Source organism: Canis aureus, chromosome 19 (assembly GCF_053574225.1).
Source record: "Canis aureus isolate CA01 chromosome 19, VMU_Caureus_v.1.0, whole genome shotgun sequence".
In the NCBI taxonomy this organism is placed as follows: domain Eukaryota; kingdom Metazoa; phylum Chordata; class Mammalia; order Carnivora; family Canidae; genus Canis; species Canis aureus.
Window position 1 is genome coordinate 34,964,897 of NC_135629.1, and position 26,417 is coordinate 34,991,313.

Genomic DNA, 26,417 nt, shown 5'->3' on the forward strand with positions numbered 1-26,417 from the left:
AGTAAAGTTTGGGGCCACTTTCTCAAAAATAGAATACGGTGTGACTGTTTATTGTTCATGTATCTATCATTATCATCATTGACCCATCAATATATTTTTAAAAATATAATCTGAATCTGAGTTCTGAAGAAGTTTATTTTTTATTCTCTTTTTTTTCCCTCTTTTTCAGATCTCTGGAGCCTTTTTCTGGTACAGATTGTGAAAAGAATGAATTGAAAATTCTGGCCAATAGTGGAAATATTGGCTTAACCCTTAACTTAGTATAGTATTCCTTCTCTTCAGTAGCACCTCATAGTAGAAGAAAAAAATGTATGGAAGTGCAAGAACAATCACCAATCTGGAAGGTAGCCCTTCTAGATCTCCTCGTTTGCCAAGGTCTCCTCGTTTGGGCCACAGAAGAACAAGCAGTGGGGGTGGTGGAGGAACAGGCAAGACACTGTCCATGGAGAATATCCAGTCCCTTAATGCGGCCTATGCTACGTCTGGACCTATGTATCTGAGTGATCATGAGGGGGTGGCTTCGACAACTTACCCAAAGGGCACCATGACTCTGGGAAGGGCCACAAATAGAGCTGTATATGGAGGCCGAGTCACAGCCATGGGGAGTAGTCCCAATATTGCTTCTGCTGGACTTTCCCACACAGATGTTCTTTCATACACGGATCAACATGGTGGTCTGACTAGCTCATCCCATCATCACCACCACCAGGTCCCCTCCATGTTGAGGCAGGTAAGGGATAGCACAATGTTAGACCTTCAAGCCCAGCTCAAGGAACTTCAGAGAGAGAATGACCTTCTCCGGAAAGAACTAGACATCAAGGATAGCAAGTTAGGATCTTCCATGAATAGTATCAAGACCTTCTGGAGTCCTGAGCTCAAGAAGGAGAGAGTCTTGAGGAAAGAAGAAGCAGCCCGAATGTCTGTCCTCAAGGAGCAGATGAGGGTTTCCCATGAAGAAAATCAGGTAGGTTATGACTTATCTCAGTGTGTGTTTCAGCCTTGGCTTCTCACTGAGTAGTTGATGCTTTTCAGATGGCACCACAACCTGTGCAGAAGAAAGTTTGGCATCATCAAGAAAACTATGGTTTAGTTCATGTTTGACTTAGAGACTACAAAAGGGCATAAAAAATATGAAGTTATAGTTTGTGATCTTATTTTCCAATGACTTTTTCATACAGTTGTAGAAGAGGGGACATCATCTTCATTGCCTAACTTTTATACTCGGTTAATTTTTTTTTTCTTTTTCAGCACTAACAACAGCAGCTCAGGTGTACTGCCCTCTGCACCGAAGAGGAACATGTTAATTTTTGCAAGAGTAGACACTTTAATGGCAACATTTAGAGAGCCACATTTGACTGGTGAATTATTTATTTTTGAAGTTACAGCAACTTTATTTCCTTCTAGAATGAGTGGAGTTTATTCTCTAAACAGCAAACCAAATAATATTAAACAAAATAATATTCAACTAGATGGAATGGGTTTGGTATCATGTTAGAGAAACACAAAAACTTTTAACATGGCCTTTCCTTTATCCATTCATATTACATAAGCATGTACTATGTGCAAGGTACCTTCTTACTCTTCTTTGATCTATCTTGCATGTTATATAGCAAGATTAGTTTTCCCTGTGTCTACTTGCAGTTATGCCATTTCTCTGCTCTAAAGCCCTCAGTAATTACTTATTGCCTTCATAGTGAAATCTGTCTCTTAGGCTGAGCTGACAACACCTTCATTTGGAAGGCCTGAGCCAGCCTTTCCAACCTTATCTCAGAATGGGCACATCTCCTATGTTACCTGCACTACAACTTGGTAATTCCTGCACTGACTCAGGGTTCTCCCCCTCCAGTCCTTTGCTCTTTCTGTTCCCTTTCCCTAGTGGCCTTCTCAGCACTCCCTCTCCTTGCCTCTTCCCTTTCAGTGTCTGCTGGTCTCCATTTCCAAATCCTACCTATTCTGTGGGGCTCATTTCTCTACTGCTGTCTTCATAAGGGCTTTATGAGTCCAACATGCCTAGGTTTAAATCCCAGCTTCACCTCTTACTAGTAATGAGATTAGTGTTAGGAGACTGGAAGAAGAGAGTATCATTTCGTGGAAAAATTTCCAGATATCATTTAACTTTGTAGAAATTTAAGATAATTCTAACTTGGCTGAACTAGATTCTTTGATAATTGGTCTTGATGTTGGCCTCATGAAGCTCTCTGCCTTTCTTGGGGTTATCTGCTGGCCCTCCTATCTGTTTCCCTGGATACCACCCCTTGGAGTCCAGGTATCTTTAGAAGCACTTCTGATCTGTATGAGAATCTGCTCTTCATTCTGCTTCTGCATATAAAAAGCAATCACTTTATCCCTTTGACTATCTGACAGAGCCTCTGCTTGTTTTCAGATGTGGAAATGTGATTTTTAGTTGGAGGAGAAAGTTTTGTTCTTCAATCCTAAATCAAGTTAATGCTTTTCACTATTATTTCTGCTTTTTTCCCCCCTGACTTTGCTGGTTCATGATGTCCTTGTGAACCTGTTACTGCTATGTGTATCTCCCTAGTTCTATACTGGTTTTCTTCTTTTTTAGTTGTTTTGGAAAATGGTTACAGCAGTTTAGAAATGATGCAAGTAGTGACAAGAGATTTCAAAAGCCATTCTTTAAGTTGTCAGCTCTAAAATTACTTTTATTTATGCTGCTATCATTAAATTTTTTTTGAGCATAGATCCCCACTTATACACATATTTATTTATAAACTACATGATATGCTATTATGCTTATGTATTATGTGTTTTTTCTGACATCTACACAGAATTAAATATGGAAGTGACTAAATAAAATAAATAATATATTGATGTACGTTTTAATGACACACAAAACCTTCTTGCTGTTGTAAAAAACATTTTAAACCCCTTGTATATTTCATAAAAGTTAGTTTAGTTTAAACTAGGAAATATTCGTAATTCTACTTAACTGTCCCATGTTGCCATCAGCTAGAAACAAGTGAATGCTTGAGAGTGCTTCCAATAACCCTTCCAAATTCTGGAAACTACTATGATCACAGGCGATCTTGGACATTATGGGTGCCATATGACTATGTGACATATGATCCAGTAAAAGCCCCGGTATTAATCTATAAGTAATGTGCATTTTCTTTCTTAGATTAAAAATGTGAAAGGAGGAAGAAGCATGGAGAGTTTGAAAAGTCAATTTCTTGCAGTATGAGGTAGTATTGTGAAGTAAAGAATATAAACATTGACCTAAAGCAAGTTATTTTTTAAAAATTGAAGCATCTCTCCTTCTCCTATGGGAATTATACCAGGATCTGTTTTAGGGGTATATGAGTACCTGCTTCAGGATAGGGTAGATCCTGCTGCAGCAATCAAATCTCGCTGGCTTAACACATCAAGAATCCTTTCTTATTCACCTGAAGTGTGAAGTAGGTCAGGTGACTCTCCAAGGTAACCCTCCTCCAGGCAGTGACTCAAGATCCAGGGTTTCTGCATCTTGGCACATGGCTTTAAGAGTTGCTACACCAGAGAAGGGGGGTGCATGGAGATAGCACATTGGCTCCTAGTTCCTTGGACTAGAAGTGACACAATTGCAGGGGCTTGGGAGGTATAGTATAGTCCTTACCTCTTTCCAGGAAGGAGAGTCAAAGATGAAGGGATGCTAGAAATTTCTACCAGTGGGGTTTTTGTGTTTGTCAAAAAGTGGAGCTAGAGGAAATAAAATTTGGGGAACAATCCAGACTTCTGCTGTTGCTGCTGTTTCTATTATTACTGCTACTGCTACCAATAGACATCTGTTGAGGGCTTACTATATGCCACACATTGTTCTTGGAGCTTTGTGTACATTATCTTATTTACTGTTTGCTTCAATTATTTGGAGTAGGTGCTAGACTTTTCACATTTTACAGATGAAAAATAAATGTAGAAAGAACAAGCAGCTTGCCCAATTCACATAGCTAGTTAATGAGAGAGTTGGCTATACGGCTTTGGTCTGGTTCATGCCAATGTCTAAGACTTAACTTTATGTTCCCTAACTCCTTATAGGATCACTGAGCTGTGAATATAATCTTAGTAAAATAGGAAGATTATATGTGTTAGATGAAAAAAATGAGTAGTTCTGATAGAATGATTAAGAATGTGATTTAGTTTAATTGGGATTTTTATTCTTAATTAGGAATTTATTTCTTTTTCTCAGAAGTGGTTTTTTGTGCTGTTTAGAGTTCTACATTTACTATAACTGACTATAATTTCCCTTTAGAGTAAAGAATCTTTTTTTTTTTTTAAAGATTTTATTTATTTATTCATAGAGACACACACAGAGAGAGGCAGAGACACAGGCAGAGGGAAAAGCGGGCTCCATGCAGAGAGCCTGACGTGGGACTCCATCCAGGGTCTCCAGGTTCACGCCCTGGGCTGCAGGCGGTGCTAAACCGCTGCGCCACCGGGGTTGCCCCTGCGCCACCGGGGTTGCCCTAGAGTAAAGAATCTTCCAAACTTTTTCTATATGGAAGAAAATAACGTAAAGGACAGGAGGGACGTTTGATTGTGGTTTCTTACGCACAACAACCAGAGACTGCATCTACAAATGTAGTTCTACCAGTGGGTATTTGGATAATTCGAAGTTTACTAACCTAAATTCAGATGATCTAAAACAATTTGAACTATACTATATGAATACAAATGGGAAGCAAGTCCATCATAGAGTGGAGGTCAGGAAGCTCAAGTGCTCTTGTATATGAAATTCATGGTTCTTTGTATTTAATGCTTAGTAATACAAACCTTTACCTTTATGTGCAGTGTTGAAGAGGGCTCCCACTTATCAATTCTTTTGCAGAATATTTTGAAGTTCTAGTGATTCTGTCCAAGGGAGCTGAACCCAACTCCAGATCCAAGGGAGGATGTTGAATATTCTTCCTGTGTATAGGAAGTACAGGACTATATGGAACCTTGGAGGCAATGGGTAGGGCACTGTGACCAAATTTCTTATGTGCAAAGAGTAAATACTCAAGTTCTTGGATGGATATTCAACTCCAGACCTCCTCCCCACTCCTCTCACCCAGGTTCTCTCCAAGGCCCTACTTCTCAGCCATGTAGATCTACATGAATAAAAATACATGTGGGACCACCAAGAGTTGCAGTATTGGCATTTGGAGTCATTGGCATGTTTGTAATAAACTGGGGTGCATGGATGCACAGTTACACTTACATTATCACTTGTGCTTTTTGCTTCATGATGTACTTTCTTGAATGGAAGAAGAGAGTGGTGGAGTATTATAGACAGCTGATTTTTTGGAATGATGTGAACCTATAGCCTGTGCTCTCAATGTCACAACCGTACACTGATGTGAAGAGAAGTGAGAAGAAATGATTTGGAGTGGATGTTTGGCTGCCACTTGAGGCAGTTCCCTTAATATTTGTAATAGCCTATGGAGTTAGGGTGGATGTTGGGGACAGGAGAGTGCAAGTACTAGAAAGTTAAGTGAAATAATTTTCTCCAAAAGTTTATATGATTATCTTTTCTTTAAAGCTCCATTTATTTACCTGCATGATAGAGATCAGAGAGGGAAAACATGGTAGAGAAGAAATTTTCAGAAAGTTCATAAAGACTTATGTCTTATAGTTCGATGCATATAAGTTAATGACTTTTCATATTCTAGAATTTTTTGGTAATTATTAACTTTATATTTTTAATAGACTACTTTTTCCGAATTAGATGTGTATTCAGCAATTTTGAGACATTTTCCTAACACTTGCATGGCTAGCCAAGGATCTGCATGAATATAAATAGCATCACATGCTGGGAGATTGTACTCGATCTAATATTTACCCATCTTGTGCATGCAGAAGTGGGGCAAGGTCACTGGGAAACGTAACCTAAGAAGTGTAAGTAAACCTGCCTGGGAAGGTTTATGGCTTTGAAGCAATGGTTATGTGATCATTTCTATTTCTGGCTTAACACAATAGGAAATAATCCACTTTAAATCAATATTAATCTGGGTTTTTGATGAGTTTTTGAGCTAGTTTCAACATATGATTTATTGGTTCTTATTTTGAGCCTGTAGCTTGAACAGGTCAAGATGGGTCACATTTCCATGTTTCTTTTATCACTGTTTTTTGTTTTATTTGATTAACTGTAGGGCCATTTTACCAGGGGTCATTAAGCTCTGTTCTAAAATACTCCTATCACTGGGAGTGTCCCTGTATGAAGAGCTGTACCAATTGGAAGTGGGCGATAGAATTCACTCTGTCTCCTGTTGGGAAGGTAGTGAGGCAGTTGCACTGTGAAAGGGTGTCCATGAATAGTTAAATGCAGCTGCAGTCACTTTGAGTACTAAGTATTTGTGAAATCAAGGGCTCAATCTTGGAGTGTCCAGATCCATCCAGTTTGTTGATGGGACTTAAATATAGTCACTACTCAGATAGACCTGTGTTATCCCTGTGCCTTCTTTCAGGCTCCATTCCTTCTGCTATTCTGAGCCTGAGATCCACGATCCCTCAAAGCCAGTTTTTTAAAAGTATATCCAGGGAAATGATACTTTCCAGAGGTGATTTTCCAGTCAAATAAACTAGAGACATGAACATCCTAGATATTCCTATCCTGAAAATTCATAATGCATATATTATGGGGTTGAATTATATTCCCCCCCAAAAGATATATTGGAATCTTAATCCCCTGTAACTCAGAATGTGATTTTATTTGGAGATAAGGTCTTTATAGAGGTAATCAAGTTAAAATGAGGTCATTTGGGTGAGCGCTAACCCAATATGTCTGATGTCCTTACCAAAAGGGGAAATTTGGACACAGACATAAAGATGTACAGAGGGAAGACCATGTGAAGAGACAGGGAGAAGATGGCTATCTAAAATCCAAGGAAAGAGACCTGTATTCTTCACTTACAGTCAGTCCTCAGAAGGAAGCAACTTGGCGATTCCTTGATCTTGATCTTCTAGCCTTCAGATCTGTGAGACAATACATTTTTTTTGTTTAAGCTACCCAGTTTGTGATACTTTGTTATGGCAGCCCTAACAAAGTCATACAATGTATCAGCATGTGAAATGAAATATTCTAACTCTTACAGGTAAAAAAATTAAGGGGGCATCTCAGTAGGTCAGTCAGTTGAACGGGTAAGCATCCTACTTTTGATTTTGGCTCAGGTCTCTCTATCTCGGAGTTGTGAGTTTGAACCCCCTCATCAGCCTTCATGCTCTGAGGAATCTGCTTGAGATTCTTTCTCCGCCCCTACCCCCATTAAAATAAATTAAAAAAAAGAAAAACATTTACTAAGTTTGCTTAACCCCAGCAAAAACCATGAAATTTTATCTTAAACCAAGTATCTATGTATTGAACAGCTGTTGCTGCAGTAATGCTGTGTAACAAGCCATTTGTGTAAAAAGACAAGCATTTACCTCTCCCTCATGTATCTGCAGGTTGGGTACAACCTAGTTGGGCAGGGCTGGGCTTGGGACATTAGACTTTAGGATGAAACTTGGCTTCAAATATGTTCTACATGTGTCTACATTCTCCTTAGGACAGAAGCTATTCAGGAATTCATCTTATGGTGGATCACAAATGCCAAGAATCCAATCAAACCACACAGACATATTTAAAGCCTCTGCTTATATCAAGTCTACTAACATTATATTGCCTAAAGCATGTTACACTGCCAAGGCCAAAGTCAGTGGGGTCAGGAGAATGTACCCTCTGCCAAGTCATGTGTATATATATTCTGTTATATATGTTAACATATATATGTTATTATTATATATATATATAGTTTAATATATATATTTTAAATAGTCTTATTTGTTACCAACTATAAATGTTCCTAGAACTAAGGGAATAAAGGCCACACTTTGGGAAAGACTGCTTCAGGAGTAGCTCTGGAAGCAAGATATTAGTTTGAGACCTGTGAAGATAGATGAGCGCTTTCAGCATGGTCAAGGGTTCCTTCAGTGGCTGGGCCTTCTATAGTGTCCTAGTGACTCGACATCGGGCTTCTCCCTTTCTGCCTTATGTAACTGCCAATGAAATCCAAGTGGGAGATTCTGGGAAAGGTTTTGTTTTCTTAATAAAAAGAGTAAATGTTACCAGCAATGCTCCTTTCCCCTTCTTCCTGTCTTGAGTGTTGATATGTTTCCTGGAGCTATGTCAGCTGTGTAGTAACCATGAAAGAGAGGGTATGCCAAGCACAGAAACTATGTCCTGCCATCTCTGAGCACTTCCAACAGCACCCATAGTGGCTAGTCTCCAAACCGCTAGTCATGTGAGAAAAGCCACTAGTGGTTTAAGTCACTGTTGGTTGGGTGTTCTATTACTCGCAGCTCAATACTTTCCCAAATGATAAAATATAAAATTATTATTAGTTTTTAAAAGATTTTATTTATTTATTCATGAGAGGCACAGAGAGAGAAAGAGAGAGAGAGAGAGAGAGAGAGGCAGAGACACAGGCAGAGGGAGAAGCAGGCTCTAAGCAGGGAGCCCGACGTGGGACCCGATCCCGGGTCTCCAGGATTACACCCTGGGCCAAAGGTGGCGCTAAACCGCTGAGCCACTGGGGCTGCCCAAAATAGAAAATTATTAATTGATAACTATTATTCATAATAATTATCAGTCATGATAACCAAAAAAATAGGTGCATTTCAATGAGGTGAAATGAGATCTTAAAGGACTTTACATGTTAGAATGAAGAAACCTACTTACTAGTTGTATTGGGCAACACTCCAAAGTAGTGACACAAAAGCTTTTCAAAGCCTGTGTAAGTGAAAAAGGACTATTTATTAATTCCTGTAATGAAATTGTAGAAAGGCTGAAATGTGGAGCTTGGGGTTGTCTAGATCCAGTGCCTCTCTCCATTGTTTCATCTCTGGTTCTTGGTATCTATCTCTATCTATTATATAAGCCTTATTTTTGTCTTTCATGTGGTGAGTGGTCTTGGCTACCAGTATCCTAGGGTCATAACTGAAGCATGTCTTCACTTCCCATTTGGAAAATTTATAGAAGGACTTTGGTCTTGCCTTGGTGATATCCTCCCTCAAGAACTTGGTGAGTATGTATGGCTGGGGCAAGGGGAAGGTTTGTGAGAAGGGGTTACTGTGACTGGTGACACCTTTAGACTGCAGGCATTGGGAGATGAGCAGTTCTTTATAGGAATTGAGATGAAGGGCAAAGGGTGCTGTAGGACAAAAACAGATGTTCATTGCACTGACTTGAGCTGTCCTTAGTCACCCTCTTTCTTCAAATATCTTAAGGGTTTATAAGTCATATCAAGAGACTGGAGATAGCTTGGGTGGCTCATTTGGTTAAGTGTCTGACTCTTGATTTCTGCTCTGGTCATGAACTTCAGGTCATGTGATCAAGTCCTGTGTTGGGCTCCTAACTCAGTGGGGAGTGTGTTTGAGATTCTCTTCCTCCCTCTTCCCCTGTGACTCCCCTGCCATTTTATCTCTTTCTCTCAAGGAGATAAATAAATCTTAAAAAAAGAGAGACTTGAGAAATTAAGGCAATCAAATGTCATATAGGTTTTCTTCATCTTAAACTCTGATTCAAAGTATGAGTGTTTATGTATGCTTTCTCCAATGTTATGTAGGCATACAGATTTAGAGCTGGATAATATAAGCCAGTTTAGCACCAAAGCATAACTTGAATTTTAGAAGGACATGTCCTGAATTTTAGAATGACAACAACAACAAAAAAGCCTACCTCCTCATCTTGAAATAGTCTTCCTCAGCTCTTCAGAGAACTGTAGCTTTTGTCTACCTTTCCAGAAAGGTGGAAAAACTTTGGTCCAGATTTAGGTGATGACCTACTTAGACTGAAACCACAATTTTCAATGGCTTTCATGGGTAGGTGAAAACTTCCTTTGGTTCTGAAGATAGATGAGATGGCACGGAGCCAACAGTTGATTTCTTTGTTTGCTAGAATGTAGGAGAATGATTTGAAGTGAACTACACACATCTTTGTCACAGATGTCAGCTGGTTTTTGCCTCAGTAATCTCTTGCAGTCAGTCCTAGGATCAGCCATGTGTGCTGCATTAGTAGCCTTACAGATTTTTATTCCCAGGTTTTATTTTATGAAAGACTTGGCTAATCGGGGGAGGAATATAAACATTCCTGTATGCGGGACTTTAGGAGAGCTAAATGACTTCCATCTTCCATTTTCTTTCTGGTTCGTTATTTTGGTGATGGGGTAGCAACAACACATAAGCAACTAAAGAAAACATTTCGGAATATTTCAGTGGATAGATTATTTTAGTCTTACTTGTGCCAAAGTTCTTTTTGAAACCAAACTCTAAGGGGGGAAGGTAGAGGGAGTGGCCACCCCCAAAACATTCACTGCCTAATAAAATTCCCTATAGACAACATCCTCAGAGGATTTTAAGAAGCAAGTCTATGTTGACAGGAGAAAAGTAACAGAGTGATTTTTATCGCCAAAGCAGATGGGGTGGGTTCTGAACCTAGCCTCCTCTGGCCAGAGTGCAATTTCAGTTTCTATAATTAGTTGCAGGTGGAGTTCTTGTGTTGTTGTTTTGGAGTCCGTCGACATCTGTGTGCAAATTCCCACCACCCCCAGTTGGCATTTGGACTCAATAAGTGGTTTTGGCTTTGCAGGAATATAGAAAATTGTAAATCTATTTCACACACACACACACACGCACACACACACACACAAAGCTGCTCTAAAGGTCAGGTTCTGAAAGCTGTGGAAAGCATTTTCAAAAGTTTGGGAAGTAGGTTTTAGGCAGAGTGTGGGCATGTAGCCAAAAGTTAGGGCAGCTTGACAAATGGAATTCTGGCACGTGCAATTTCTTCTCTGTTCTCTGTAAAGCCAGCATTTGATTATACTTTGGAAGTGATATGCAGCCATTTTGTTTTACAGTGAGAACATTCTGGAGAGAAAAACTATAACTACTTCCTGTCTTATAAACCCATGGCGGGGCTTGCACTGTCCGGTTTGGCTTTATATAGGATCAAGTTAACTTGTTCTCAAGTGAGGGCAATTTGCCTCCCAAGGGACATTTGGCAATGTCTGGAGACATTTTGGTTGTCACTACTGGAAGGGGTAACATCCAGTGGGTAGAGGCCAGGGATGTTGCTAAACAGCCTAAAGGGCATAGAACTGTGCCGTACATTATCTGGCTAAGAATGTCAATATCTACAACGATGAAAAATCTTGAGTTAACTGGAAGATTACTGTATCTTCATTTTTCTTAATACTTTGCCTACACTCAATTCTTTTACTTTGTGATGATCAAAATGTATGTGTTTATGCAAAAAAATATTCATATAAAAGGTAAAACCTAATTCAACGTTGTGTGGGAAAGAATTAGTTGTGAATGATGTCTTTTTTTTTTTTTTTAAATAACCTGGACGAGTAACCGTGAATCTTCAAATACCTTCTTTTAGAGGTAGACATTTGATAAATAGAGATTAATCTTTTAAGGAAATAGACAAACCTGGGCAGCCCAGGTGGCTCAGAAGTTTAGTGCCGTCTTTAGCCCAGGGCATGATCCTGGAGACCCGGGATGGACCTGCATGGACCCTGCTTCTCCCTCTGCTTATGTCTTTGCCTCTCTCTCTCTCTCTGTGTCTCTCATGAGTAAATTAATAAAATCTTTTAAAAAAAGGAAATAGACAACCCTTTAAGGAAATGAAACTTTTTATTTTTTTGAGTGAGAGAGAGAGAGAGGAGGAGCAGGAGAAGAGAGAGAATCTTAAGCCGACTCTATGCCTAACATGGAGCCTGACATAAGGCTTGATCTCACAACTCCGAGATCATGACTTGAGCTGAAATCAAGAGTCAGACACTTTAACTGGCTGAGCCACCTGGGCATCCTGGAACCTATTTTTTTAAACCCTAATTTTTTCATACCTTTGCTGGCTTTTTATGGTGTTTTTTTGAATATGTCTGACATTGATCTTGAAAAGGAAAGGGAGAGAGAATAACCATTTTTGAACTCCTGTTGTATAAGGGACTTAATAGTTGCTTTCCGTGTGTGAGCTCAACAGCTCTGCAAAACATGTGGCATCCCCATTTTATAGATGAGAAACAGGACTCAGGGTGATTAAATGGCCTGCCAGAGAGTAAGGAGAGCTCACCATTAGGTAGAGCTGGAATTTGAATTTGAGGTATGCTTAGCTTCAAAAGTGTGTTCTTTCTGTTGTCTGAAAGGGAAAAACAACAGATTTGCTTGAAAACCAGGGAATTTGGTGTGGAAATGGAAGCCCTAATATACAGCGGAAGTAGGAATGTGTTGCTTGACAGTATCTTAAGGATTCTATCAAGAAATTATACAGGTGGGCAGCTCAGGTGGCTCAGCAGTTTAGCGCCGGCTTCAGCTCAGGGCGTGATCCTGGAGACTGAGGATCGAGTCCCATGTCAGGCTCCTTGCATGGAGCCTGCTTCTCCCTCCGCCTATGTCTCTGCCTCTCTCTCTCTCTCTCTGTGTCCCTCATGAATAAATAATAAATAAAATCTTAAAAAAAAAAGTTATACAGGAAGGAGCATCTGGGTGGCTCAGTCGGTTAAGTGTCTGCCTTCAACTTGGGTCATGATCCCACGGTCCTGGAATCGAGCCCCACATCGGGCTCCCTGCTTAGTGGGGAGCCTGCTTCTCCCCCTCCCTCTCCCTGCCACTCCCCCTGCTTGTGCTCTCTCTCTCTCTGTCAAATGCATAAATAAAATCTTTTTTAAAAAAAGTTATACAGGAAGGACAGAAAGCCAGAGGAAGGAAAGTAGCATGTTGTCAAGAGCAACAGAGGAGAGAGGGCAAGCAGGAAGGAGCAAATGCATTCTTGTCACATACATGAGCAGAGGAGAATGCCAGAGGAAAACTCCTATCTTGGAAACCTACCCAGAAGGATAGGAGGAAGCAACTTCAAGGACTGGCTGGAAAGTTAAAACTGTAGGTGGCAGAAGAATGAGAATTTCTCACAATGCTCATTAAAGGTCTGGCAGATCCATTCAGGTGGTTATGACTTTGGCAAATTCATTGGATCCATAAGAGCAGAGCTTCAGAAATGGGGAAGTTCTTTATTACGCATTATTGTACTCCAGTGAGGATGGTCTCACTAATCCAGTTAGAATTCTTCCTAAACTTGCCTCTTTCTACAGGAATTTCAAGGTACATGGGCAGCTTCTTGGCCCAGGAGTCATCTCAACTGGAACTCTTAGCATCCTTTTCGGGTGGTTTCTGACCTCACTGGAGTGACCACACCTATTCAGGATTTGGTTTTGGGTTGTTCCAAATCTTGCGTCTACAAAGTCAGAGCTTTCCCTCTTGAGAGTCCCAGCATTCTTGGTTTCTACCTCTCCCAGCAATTTCCTCCTATGAAACGTTTTCTTTGTCCTCTTTGAGAATCCAGCTCATTTTTTACTAATTGATTCAATCACCATTTATTTAAGGGAGAATGTAGTTGCAAGTAGGAGAAACCCATTCAAACCTGTTGAAGGGAAAAAGAAACTTACTAGGAATATACAAGAATTCTTTTCAGACCCCAAGTGTAGGTAGGGCAGCTAAGTGTCCTGGGGGATTGGGATCAAGTTAGTTGGAAAATAGTCAGGAATAAAAGGACACAGTCAGTTGCTCACTATTTTTCTCTCATATCTTTTACTTTCTCTCTTTATATCTGTTTTTATATGCTGCTTGTGAAAAAGTGGCCATTCAAGAAATGCATCTACTCCATTCAAGTGCTTAATAGAGTTGACTAGAGTTGCTTGGTTTCAATTTCAAAATCAGAGAACCGGAAGTCTGATTGGCCTAGCTTGAATTCCAGAGTTTTACTAGATCCAATCAGCTGTGGCCAAGAGAGTCATAAGAACCACAGTCTCTCAGCAGAGCTATAAAAAGACTCTCTGAGTAAGGTGCATGATGGGTAGATTCTCTAAGGAGGGAACATGAGGATAATAAGGTGGGAAGGAGAAAAGGACAGCCCTTGCTGGGAAATAAGTTTGTGCAACACATAAATGGGAGCTTGCCTGATTTCAGTTTTTAAGAAGATCACAACCAAAAGAAAGTTAACTACTATCACTTCTGTAGACAGCTGTTTTAACAACAATGTCAGTAGTCTTTTGGGATCTCCTGACCTTCACACCCACATTGTCAATCTCTACCTCTGATTATGCCCACTGGAGAAATTCCAGATATGGTATTAACTGACACTAGGATCAGTTCATGCTCTCTTATTTTAGTGGACCTATGTGTTCTCTTTATATAATGTCAGATCGCATCCTCTGTGGAACTTTAAAAAATTCTCCACTTTTCGTAAACTCTTTTAGTCTTTCTGGAGAATTAGGTCTCCAAAGTGGATGAGACTATGATGCCAGTTACAAACTTTTAGAACTAGGCCTGTTATAATCTGGCATCTTCTATTTTAAGTTACAACAGTTAACTTGAGTTCTAAAAAGTATTGTTTCCTGAGCATATATTATCTAAAAAGGAATTGAAAAAAATTAAAATTCACTGATTTGTCCCTTGGATGAGCTTTCTGAAATATCCATGTAAAATAACATAAAAGTTCTCAAGGAATCTTGGAACTATAGGAATAAGTAAATATATGAGATGGAAAGTTGGACAGTACACATGATGACCAAATTTAGAAATTGCTCAAATTTAGAAATGTAGCAAATAATAAAGTTTGCTTTCTCAAAATTTTTAAACTTCTGTTTGTGGTTTTTAACTTTGGGGAGCCAAGTACTCTTTTAGAGGCTAATGAAAACTTTTACATCTTTAGAAAAATGTACATAACCTGAATTGTGCACAGCATTTCACTTCCTTATTCCCACTCCAAACCCTGAGAGCATCTGAGGATATTTAGGTAAAACCTCTGACTAGGTATTGCCATTTAATATTACATATTGCACATTTATTGGGAATAAATAGTTCTTGGTAGTTAATGAATGAGCTCTTGGTAATGTGAGACATATCTTCAGCTCACAGCTCTTCAATTTTTGCTGAGAAGCTGGGGACATGTGCCAGGATTTTGAGGATAGTTAAAAGGTTTGTACATTGGGAGGGTGAAAACTGGTAGATGGACAGTACCACATTCACTAAACATATTCAAGTACAATATCCTAGAGGTGGATTTTAAAATCCTAGATTTAAAATCTAGGATTTTAGTTCACACTCAGGAATAAGTTATCCCAGGAGAGTTTGCATGGTGTTGGATGTCACTCTGAAATATATGTTTAAATATTTTCATTAAGGACTTTTGGTTCATTACGTTTGTTTTGGGGTACCTTGACAGTTTACTCTACCTTGGTACTTTACTTGAGCATGAAATTTGGGTTAGGAAAGGAAGCTTCTTGTTCAATTCTCTTTGTGAGAAGAGCCCTTGCTTGATGTGAGTTTTCTCTCTCTTCTGTAGAAGCCTAGCCAGAGTCCAGGAGAGTGGGCACAGCATCCTTCCAACACCCAGATAGTGTAGGGCTTCTGAAAGAGGTTGGGGAGGGGGAGTTGGAGAAAGTCTGGGCTACTGTCTTTCTCAGGCAAGCATGTGAGTCCATGAATCACTTTTCCATCTAGCACACCCACCTGACTACAATATGTTCTCTTGATAAGAATAAAAATGATCAGTATAGCTTGTAAAGCACTTCCTACGTATACCCTAAATGAAATAATGATATTTCAGACACTGTGCTGATGGGCTCACATATGGTATCTCATTTAATTTTCATGATCATTCTGTGAAGTAGGTACTGCTAATAATATCACCATTTCAGTTGTGAGTAAGGCAAGGCTAGAAGAGAGATCACTTTGTCCAAGGTTACAGTTAGCAAGTGGCAGAGCTGGAGTTGAGCCCAGGCAGACTTAACTCCAAAGTTGGTCTCCAATAAGTCAGCCCCGATTGTAGTATGGAGTGGCCAGCTAGCCGTGTGTACACAGGTGATCTTAGGGCAGGTGTGAACTCTGCATTACACAATTTGGAATCCCAAGCCACTGGGCTTTATAATGAGAAAGTCAGTGCCTTTCCAAATCTCATCTAGTACTTTTGATGAACTTGAGTGAGAAAGTCTCAACTTGGTATCAGTCTTGACCACCTTTTTAATACCTATTAGGTGTTTCTTGCCCTCACTGTAGGATGTGGAGTGACATTCCTAAATGATGCTTATATTTTTGCTCTTTATATTTGATATGTTGTTTAGTTTCTGTGAGCAGACTGGTAATGTGGCCTTAGTCGGGCCTGCCTTCTTGGGTCTTGCTTGACTATCTTTGACAGTTTGAGAGCACCAGCTTTGGAGGTGGATTTCTTGGGTTCCATTTCCAGGTGTGGGACTTCAGGCAACTTTATCTTTCTGAAATTGTTTCCCCACTTATAAAATAAGTGTAATAATATACTTGCTTTAGGGGTAAATTTACTGTGGGAGTAAATTTAACAGGATTTAAGTTTAATTGGATTAAATGAAGGAGTTCATGTAAAAATATTTAGCATCATGCCAACATAAGTATCCAATAATATCCATAGTATCCAATAAATATCCAAATAATAGATAATGGTGATAATCATGAGGGAAACCAATCTGAGGACAAAGGCATCACATGGGGAAGTAGAGTTCTAAAAGAAAGGCAGAGAAATGGAATCAGAGCCATACTTGAAGATTGCCCCATCTTTGATCTTCCTGCAGTTTGTATAAGCCAGTTTGAATTCAGACTTTGTTACTAATAGCCCAATGCATCTTGACTGATAGAGCTATCAATATTCAGGGCTCTCTGTTTAGAAGCTTTATGGTTACAAAAATGAGTAGGTCCCAGTCCTGCCATGAGAACCTAGTCTAGCAGAGAAAACTCTGGACTCATAAAAACCTGTAAAAAAGACCCATAAAAAAAGAGAAGAAATTTGTCCCTGCCATTAAAAGATATAATTAAATTGATTTAGGAGCCCAGAGAAGGAAGAGATGAAGAAAGACTTTACATAGGGAAGGTAGCATTAGATATAGTCTCTGAGGATGGACAACTATTCAAAATGGTAGGTAGGAGCAGGGGTTAGTGATAGGGAATCCCAAGTTCTCAATGGAGGGAATGGCCAAGAGAAACTAGATTACTAGAGATCGATTTCACAAAGCCTAGATATGGAGGTAGGGCAAAAATAGCGGCCTAATACTGAGGGGAGCACTTGATGGGATGAGCACTGGGTGTTAGGCTATATGTTGGCAAATCGAACTCCAATAAAAAAAATACCTAAAAAAAAAAAAAAAAAAAAAGAAGTAGTGGTGTAAGTATTGTATTTCTATCTGAAGAGGAGGAAGAGAAATTGGCCCTTGGAAATCACCTTTTAAAAATTTTTCTGAATTAACAGATGTTACTCTGGTGCATAATGTGTATAGAAGCATAAGTTAGGACAAACTTTATTTTGCTTCTAAGATTTTTCCTATATGTTCCTGGCTCTGAACTCCTGGGACTGCCATGGTATAGCAGAAAGATAATTTTAAGATCTTCTCTGTCGGGGATCCCTGGGTGGCTCAGCAGTTTAGGGCCTGCCTTCAGCCCAGGGCGTGATCCTGGAGTCCCAGGATCTAGTCCCGCGTCAGGCTTCTGCATGGAGCCTGCTTCTCCCTCTGCCTGTGTCTCTGCCTCTCTCTCTCTCTCTCTCTCTCTCTGTCTCTCATGAAAAATAAATAAAATCTTAAAAAAAATTTTTCTCTGTCAATATGCTAAAGGTCAAAAGGGAAAGTTTCTTATGAACCCAGCAGAAACTGTGGGTCTTTTGAGTTGAGAACAGCTTAATTTTCATTGGCTTAATTCTTTGACATCCCTTTTCTATTATTTGTGTGTGTGTATCTGTTTGCGTGTGTGTGTGTGTGTGTGTGTGTGAGAGAGAGAGAGAGAGAGAGAGAGAGAGAGATGCCATCTTCAAAATGTCATCATTGGATGTGTAAGTATTGTTATAGGCTAAGAAGATACCATATCACAATTTTGGGAATAGTTGTTGTTGTCCTGTTCTTAGGAGTGGCTAGGAGAGTTTTCCTGACCGAGGTTTTGACCCCTTTAGTTGAATCCAAGCCAGGTCATGCTGTTTTGCAGATGGCTGCTCTGGAAAAATTTGGGCTGTAGCCAGACTTTTCTCATGCTTTAAAAAAAAGAAGAATCACATTGCATTTTTCTGGTAGGCTGAATTGAAATATTTTCTGCAGCATGAGATGGAAACTAAATTTTTGTATCACTATAGGGAGTAATAGAGAAAAAAAAATGAGGATGACTCCAATAAAAGCTGTTATCTGAACCCTCAGGAAAGGCAAACTCTCAAGTTGCCCAAAAAAGGTCACATGGCTTCCAGGTCTAGAAAGCTCCACACATTAATCCAACCAGTTAGAAACCTGAGGACTCATAGGAGGTGTTTACATGATTGATTTTTGTGAACTTTGGCCTGTTTTGCTAATCTTTGTCTACTGAATCCATCTGCTGCATAATCTCTGGCCAGCTAAAACTCTTACAATGACACTTTAACAGTTTGTACCAAAGGAATGGTCTTTCAAAATTCTCAAACCCAAATCTCTCCATTGGCCTTATGTATGTTTACCCATTTTCCACTAGAGGGGTCACTGCTGTCCTTCCAAGAGGGTCAAGCAAGATGATGATTGGCTGAAATGGATCAAGTTAACAAATACAGAACTTCTATCATGTGCTGGATTAGATGCTGAGTGTATAGTAATAGATAAGAATTCCTGCCTGTATGAAGCTTCCTTTCTAATGGGGGAAACAAAAGGAGTCAAGTTTTGCGCTTGAGCCACTGGGAAAGACTGAGTCTGAACAGGCTTAGTGTGTGGGGAGATCAGGAGTTTGGTTCTTTGATCATGTTTTGTTGCAAAGCCTCATTCATCCAAGTGGTGAACTAAGTAGAGATGTGGGTTTGATGGAATTGGTTGTCTTGTGGCCTTGCTAGAACATTATGGAGGTGGTGAGAGTAGATATTGGGCTGCAGTGGGTTACAAGTGATAATGTTGATTTTTACATTCTTTTTGCAAGTAGCTTGGCTTTGAAAAGTAGTAACTGGAGGAGATGTAGAGTTTGGGGAATCTCCTCCTACTAAAATGTGACACAGTTGACCACACATTCTTACCATGCAGAGAATGGGCCAGGTGAGAAAGGGTTATTGGTGAAACAAAGTCTGAAAGGAGAGAGAGGAGACAAGATCAGCTGTGGGTGGGTGGTGAGGTTTCCTTAAACTAAGGGAGGAGGTGGTCAGGAAAGGTCCAGATAAAGAAACAGTAGGTGTGGAGTAAAAAAGGATTAAACCTAAGAAGATTGCTTGGTTTAATGAAAAGAGAAATCTCCAGAATAGGAATTAACTTAGATTTCACTTTGATGCCAAACAGGATGTGATGTTGGCCAAACTACCTCCTCTCCCTGAGTCCCAGTTTTCCCTGTTGCGTCACTAAACTGAATAAAATGGTCTCAAACACTCAAGTTGGCTAAAATATGACACAGATCTAAACTAAATTTTCAGGGAAATTAAGAGTGCCCTAGTGGCAAAAGAGTCATGTGTGCAATTTGATGGGGATATGTGGTTAGGATGAGGCAGGTGTGGTTGAAATAGGCAAAGGAAGGGGCTCCTGGGTGGCTTAATCGGTTAAGTGTCCAACTCTTGGTTTCAGCTCAGGTTATGATCTCAGTGTTGTGGATTGAGCCTCAGGTCAGGCTCCATGCTCATGGGGAGTCTGCTTGAGATTCTTTCTCTTCCTCTGTGTCTCTGCCTCTCTCTCCTGTGCTCTCTCTCAATAAACAGGTGAATCTTGGAAAAAAAAAAAAAAGAAATAGGCAAAGGCAGATGTGTTGGTGGTCAATATGATGTGTTGGTGGTTTTATTCAGGTGCTGCTGATGGGGCAATTTGCTTGCTGTGGGATGACACAGCAAGCCCAGTACTCTGCTTGGTGGAGACAGGAGCCACCAGCATGTCCCAGGAGACATTTTACAAGTAAAGGCTAATTTTACTTTTGCTGTTGATGGCATTTCTCAGCTATACTAATTACCATCCTACCATCCTGATAGAAATGCTGCAGAAATATACCCTGTGCTCCCAAGAGTACAGAGGAGTAAAGAGGTTGTTCTTAAATAATCCAAGAAGAGGTTTTACCTATGGATTAAACCTACAGTGCTTTCTTTGTCATGGTTTTCTTAGTGGAAGGTGCTCTGGCTTAAACGGAACTTTGCCTTTTAGATTTCAGACTATGTGACCTATTCCCTCTTCAACATCAATTTTGAATAAAATTATTGTAGGAAGAAAAATGATAGTTATGGATTAAATGTACCTCAGTTTTTAAAAAAGGTATGTTGTAAACTTGGGGATGTTTTGTTTTCTTCTTTAGTTCCTTAATAAATATCTGTCTATATCCATTGATCCATCTACTTATTAAAATAATATCTCTGAATATAGCAATTGTTTAGTAAATAGCTGTTGAGTAAAATGCTCAAGTATATACAGAGCCAAGACCTCATGGACTTTGTGAAGTCAGGAGGCCTGGATCTGATTCTCACTCTGCCTTAATTTGGCCATGTGACCTTGGGAGTTACTTGCCAGCATTGTAAAACTTGGAGATTTCATGTAAAAATTGGATTTCTGAATTTTTTCAACACTGGGCAGGTCTGGTAGCCCCGAACTCAGTGAGCTGGAGCTAAACAATTGTTGTTTGCCATTAGCTGGGACATTGTCTCTCCAGGTTGCTCTAGTCCAAACCTTTGTTGACAGGTATAGATTCTTAGTTTGAAGTTGAAACATAAAACATTTTCAAATTCAAGATGTTAATAAGATATGAGCGTCTTTGAGTCTCAGAGACTTGGATGAAAATCTTGACCCTTTTGTGAAGGGAGTATTTTAGTTCTCCTGGCCTATAGGAGTTTATCAGCTACCCACCTAGGTTTGGAAATGGGAAAGGACTGCCTTTTGATATTTGGGGAAGGAGAAATGGGTAAGATGTATCAGGCCTTGGTTAATTATTGAAAGTCAAAGACAATTGACATGATTATGGGTCTGGTGCCTGGCCTGGAGTAAAAGGGATCATGTTTCTCAAATGAATGGAACAAAAAGGAAGAGAGAAGTATTAAAAATTCACCATAGATTAAGGTCTCACCCTTTATGCTAAGAAGGCAGATGCTGAGGTCCTTTTAGAGAATTTGCTTTGCAGGAGAGGAGCTGCCTTTGTTTGCTTTTCTGATGACTTAGATTTCTACAGCTGCTCATGGTTCTTGAACTTCCTGGAAAAAGTACAGGCAGATAGGATTGTGATGAAATCAGCATCCCAGCCCTATGTTTCCTAAGGACACTGTTGATTCCAATAGTATTTATCTTAATTCCAGCAGCTGGCTTGGATTTTATATTGGGATAGATATGACAAAGGGAGTAGTGTGTATTTGTATGTGTGTGTTTGTGTGTATGTGTGTGTGTATTTAGGTCCAGTGCTATATTTAGAGCAGGATAACCATTACAAAAAATTGATGGTTATTTGATTTGGGGGGAGAAATGGCTTTCATTTCCCCAAGTGCTTCATTTTCTTGGTATTCTTCAAGTGTTCATTGTCATTCAGATGACTAATAGGAAGTTCAGTACATTGGAGGACACTTTATAATGAGCATTATTCTTTGAAAAAATTGAGCTTATTACACACATTTCCCATCAGAAGGTAATATGAGGTTGTAGGAGTTTGGGTGGGGTTTTGGTGTCTGAATGCTACTGTTCTTTCTGCCCTTATCCAGGGTCTGACCAAAAGGGATATATACCTAAAGACCAGCAGTCAAAAGAGAAACATAGTATGGCTTTATGAAGCCCTGAGGATGGGCTCAGTCTCCCTCCATGCAGGGATTTTTTGACAGATGAGAGAGCCTGCTGTTCCATCCCCATCAGACCTCCAGATGGCCATGCCTGCTGCATGTTGATTCTATGTAGCCACCATACTCAAGGGGGAAATCAAGTTAGCAAGAGGAGGAGGTTCTGCTGAGCTTACCACATGGATACCCAGAAGTGAAAGGGTATAGGAAGGTGGGCAGGGTCCTGTCCTTCCAGGCAGGGACAGGCCCTGCCTGCTTTACTGGTCCCCATACCTGGAAAGTTGGGTGGGCACAGAACTGCCTAAGAAAGCAGTGTTTTCAGGAGTGGTCATTGTGGGAGAGCAGGAAGCAGATGGGAGGCATGGGGCTGCTTGTTTTTGCTCTTTTGGGACTGCACAAGCAGGAAAGAGGATGTGGGGCATGGCTGTGTTCTTTTTGCTACCACACACAGGTTCCAGTCAATGTCCTGGTCACTGGTCAATCATATTGACTCTTCTTTTTGGGAGTGGGGCCAGTGAAGACGATCAAAGAGGTATAAGTGAAGGATGATGGACATTACCTTTTGATGTCCAACACCTACATAAGAAATTAGGAAATAAGGTTTGTCACAAATTTCTTTTTTTGTTTTTTAAATATTTTATTTATTTATTCATGAGAGACACAGAGAGAGAGGCAGAGACACAGGCAGAGGGAGAAGCAGGCCCCATGCAGGGAGCTCAATGTGGGACTAGGCCAAAGGCAGGTCCTAAACCACTGAGCCACCCAGGGATCCCCACAAATTTCTATACATAAAGATAAATGTTGCTAATGTGTCTATCAGGCTTCTTTTTTCTAGGCACTCCCATATTCTTGATTTTATAATTTGTCTTTTATCAATAGCTTAATACATATTGGAATAAAATAATAGTAATAGCTAACATTTATTGAGAGCCACTGCATACCAGTCACATATACTGACTCACTTGTTCCCCAAAATAACACAGTGAGGTAGTTGTCATTTCTGTTCTCATTTTGGAGCTGAGAAAACAGAGGTACACAGCTAGCAAATGGCAGAACAAAGACACCAACATAGGTAGTCAGGTTCTAAAGTGCATATATAATTCTGTCTCTCAAAGAGGTGGGTTAAGAAGAGGTAGCTGGCCCAGGAATTAGGAGATCAGCATGTAGCCTAGAGCCTGACTTGGCTCTGCCACAAGCCTGTTGTGTGATTGATAGCATGCTAATGAATTCCTCATTCTGAACCTCAGTTTTCCAGATCTGTAAAGTGAGGATGTGATTTCTGTTAGTGTTTTTAGGCCTAAGACTCACTGTATTATCTTCCTGGGGCTGCTATAATAAATCACCACTAACTTGGTGGCTAAATTTCACAGCAGAAATTTATTCTTTCATAGCTGTGGGAGCCAGAAGTCCGAAATCAAGGTGTATGCATGCAGGGTTGGTTCCTTCTGGAGGCTCAGAGGGAGAATATATTCCATGCCTTTCTCTTAGCTTCTGTCGGCTGCCAGGAACTCTTGGCATTCTTTGGCTTGTACACACATCACTCCAATCTTTCCTTCTGACTTCATATTACCTTCTCCTCTGTGTCTCTGTGTCTCAAATCTGCCTGTCTTTCTCTTATGAGGACACTTGTCTTTGGATTTAGGGCTTGTCCTAAATCTGGGAAGATCTCATCTCAAGATCTGTAACTTTATACTTACAGAGACTCTTTTTCCAAATAAGGTCACATTCATAGATTCGGGGGAGTAAGGACTTAGATATATCTGTTTTGAGGCCACTATTCAACCCACTTCACTCACGATTCAGCTTTTTATCTGCTACAATATGCCAATGACAAAAAATATTGGAAAAGAAAGGATTAAAGCTAGGTAATGGCTAAAGCTTCCTGGGCAGATTGATGCAGTGGGTAAGAACATAGTATATGGAGTCAAGACCCCTGGTTTCAAGCAATGGCTCTGCTACAATCAGCCCTGTGACCTTGAACAAGTCACTGAATGCCCCTGGGCCTCAGTTTTCTACTCTCTAAAATGGACCTAGTAATAGAAACATTATAGGATTATTAAGTGAGTGATCATAAAGTGCTTAGAACAAATGTTATGTTAGTGTTAGCTGTTATTATGATTATTGTTTCTGTTGTTACTTCCATTTAGAAGTTAAGTTTATGCCCATGATTTTAATAGAGAAATAAATTTTGCAGGGATACATTTAAAATATGGCAAGGAACAACCCACAAGTATGCTATTTTTCCACCATATTTTAAATTAGGGTGTCCAAATGTGTCTGAAATGTGAGGTTTATACTTTCCAGCGTGCTGAAACAATTTTTGGCTTAATCTTTTTAGACATCAAATAAGCTGAAAACAGAGTATGGCTGTGCTCACGTTGGAAGAGGCGGGCAAGCAGATGGAAGGTGGCTGAGGGAGCATTTTGATGTGCTCATGGAGGGGGCGTTAATATTTCAACATCTTTCTTGTTATTTACAGATAATTTTTATGAGAGATTTTCAGAGATGCTCAGTTTTTTCCCTTTTCTCTGAGTGGCACAGAGTTGTCACAAATCAATCTGTTAATAAGAAACTGAAGAACTTAGCAGTCTCCTGTGTGGAGACTGATTGAAGTTTAGTTTTCTGGAACCTGATTTTATTTTCTGTGATAATTCATCACCTTGCAAAATTCACCAAATAGCCTAGAGTCAGCAAGAGTGATTACTGGCCTAAGCTTTGTTTTAGAAATAGAGGAGCTAATTGCTTTGTATTAATATTATATTCCTATTCTATTTTAGGCAAGGAGGTAGACAGAGGTGAACAGGAGAGTCCGTAAACTCTTCAAAGGCAGATTTGTAGTGGAGGATAGATCTCCAAATAAACCATGACAACATAGTATATGATAGGTGCTCTGATTGAGGTGTTCTAATTGCTTGAAGCAGTTAAGGGCAAGTCTTCCAGAGGTAGATATACCTGCGTTTAAATTTTACCTCTAAAATAAAAATCGGCCACTTGGTCTCCCTCTGAGTTACCATTTTCACATCTGTAAGCTGGGGTTATTTTACTATTTTCCCAATAGTGAGGTTTAAATGAAATAATATACACAGAGTGGTTAGCATGAAGCTTGGTCCACAGTAAGTGTCTAGTAAATGTTAGTCATTATTACCATAGGAATAAAGGTGTCATGGGAAAGCTGTCTATGGAGTCATTTTGTTAATTTATTCATATGGCTTGATATTTATGTATCACATTATATGGTACATTTAATTCAAGCATGCTTTATTACCTGTCTTTAAGTCTTTAACCGAAGTTCATTTACTAAATTTATATTCTATATCATATGGACATACATTATAATCAGTTTGCTCTGTATATTATATCCTGAAATTTGACATTTTGAATACAGCTTTGTACATAAAATTTTAAAAAAGCCGTCACTCTAATTACAGGCACTGATAGATACTAAGACACTTGACAAGGATATTCTTTTCCATCTATAGGGAATGGGCCTCACTCAGACTAGCTCGAGTAAATGAGGCTCTGTTTTTAGAAAAGAAGAATCAGTTAATCATAGTGGTGGTTAATAGTACAGCCTTTTGGAGCTCCAGGTCTGCCCACTACAGCTTTATGATTTTGGGTGAGTAACTCAACTCCTTGGAGATGCCTCTTTAGGTATAAACACAGGGATAAGTGATTCTTGCTTCAGTACGTGTTAGCCAAGACTACGTGAGATAGAATGGAAAACCCCTAATGCAAAGCACAAAGTGTTTTATAGTATTACTCAAATGGTATTAAGAGGGCTAGATTCTTCCAGAAATATGATGATAAGAACCAAGGTTTAGCTGAGGCTCGGAGTTGAGACTACCTAAGGGTTTTAAATATTCACTCGAGTTCTGTTATTAACATGTCTTCTCTACGGTCACTTTTCTCTCCTGGTACATGTTTCTCCTCACCTCTATTTTTTTTTTTTTTAAGATTTTATTTATTTATTCATGAGAGACACAGAGAGAGAGAGAGAGAGAGAGAGAGAGAGAGGCAGAGAGAAGCAGGCTCCTTGCAAGCAGCCCAACGCGGGACTCGATTTTGGGACTCCGGGATCATGCCCTGGGCCGAAGGCAGGGGCTAAACCGCTGAGCCAGCCCGGGATTCCCTCCAAACTGGTTGGTTCTTTCCACCGCCCTTGGGGTTAAGTTCTGGGAGGAATCTGATTGGCTCCTCTAAATGCCGCGCCCCCTGAGTGAGCCCGAGGCTGGCACCACGGATTGGATGAGCTGTGGTCACGTGCCAGCCTCTGGACCAATGAGCGGAAGCGGGTGGGTCCTGGCGGCAAAGCCTGCAGGCCGTGCGCGCCTCCTCTCGGCTGACAGAGACCGGAGCGCTGCGAAGGGTAGGTGAAGTCTTTGGTAAGAGATTTTGGTGACTGGACTGGTGATCACATGGCTCGCAAAGTTCGTGAATCCGAAGTGCGATGTGGACCTGGCTGGCTGCGCGCTTTACCATGTGCTTGTCCCTTGTGCGTCTCGGCGACGAGCCACCCCGACGGCCCTCGCTTCTCAGGTATGGCGGCAGAGCCGAGCTTTGGGCCTCGGCGCTCGCGGCCTCTGCCTGCATTGCTTCTCCCGCCTTGACCACTCGTCCTGTGGGAAAAGCTGGCTTCCCTGTCCCCTCCAGGTTCCCGCGCGAGGGGACCTCC

At 40.3% G+C, this 26,417-nt stretch overlaps 1 protein-coding gene across 24 annotated transcripts in view; it reads left to right on the forward strand.

Annotated features, from left to right (window-relative positions):
* Positions 1–26,417, forward strand: part of ERC2 (ELKS/RAB6-interacting/CAST family member 2) — a 904,101-nt gene that overhangs the window by 33,551 nt on the left and 844,133 nt on the right. For all 24 annotated transcript variants that reach the window (XR_013357839.1, XR_013357837.1, XR_013357838.1 and 21 more), the window contains one exon: positions 170–964. Coding sequence is in view for 21 of the 24 variants with exons in the window: in XM_077858464.1 (XP_077714590.1) it covers positions 308–964 (657 nt within the window). In the remaining 3 variants the exon portion in view is untranslated. The remainder of the gene's footprint in view (positions 1–169; positions 965–26,417) is intronic.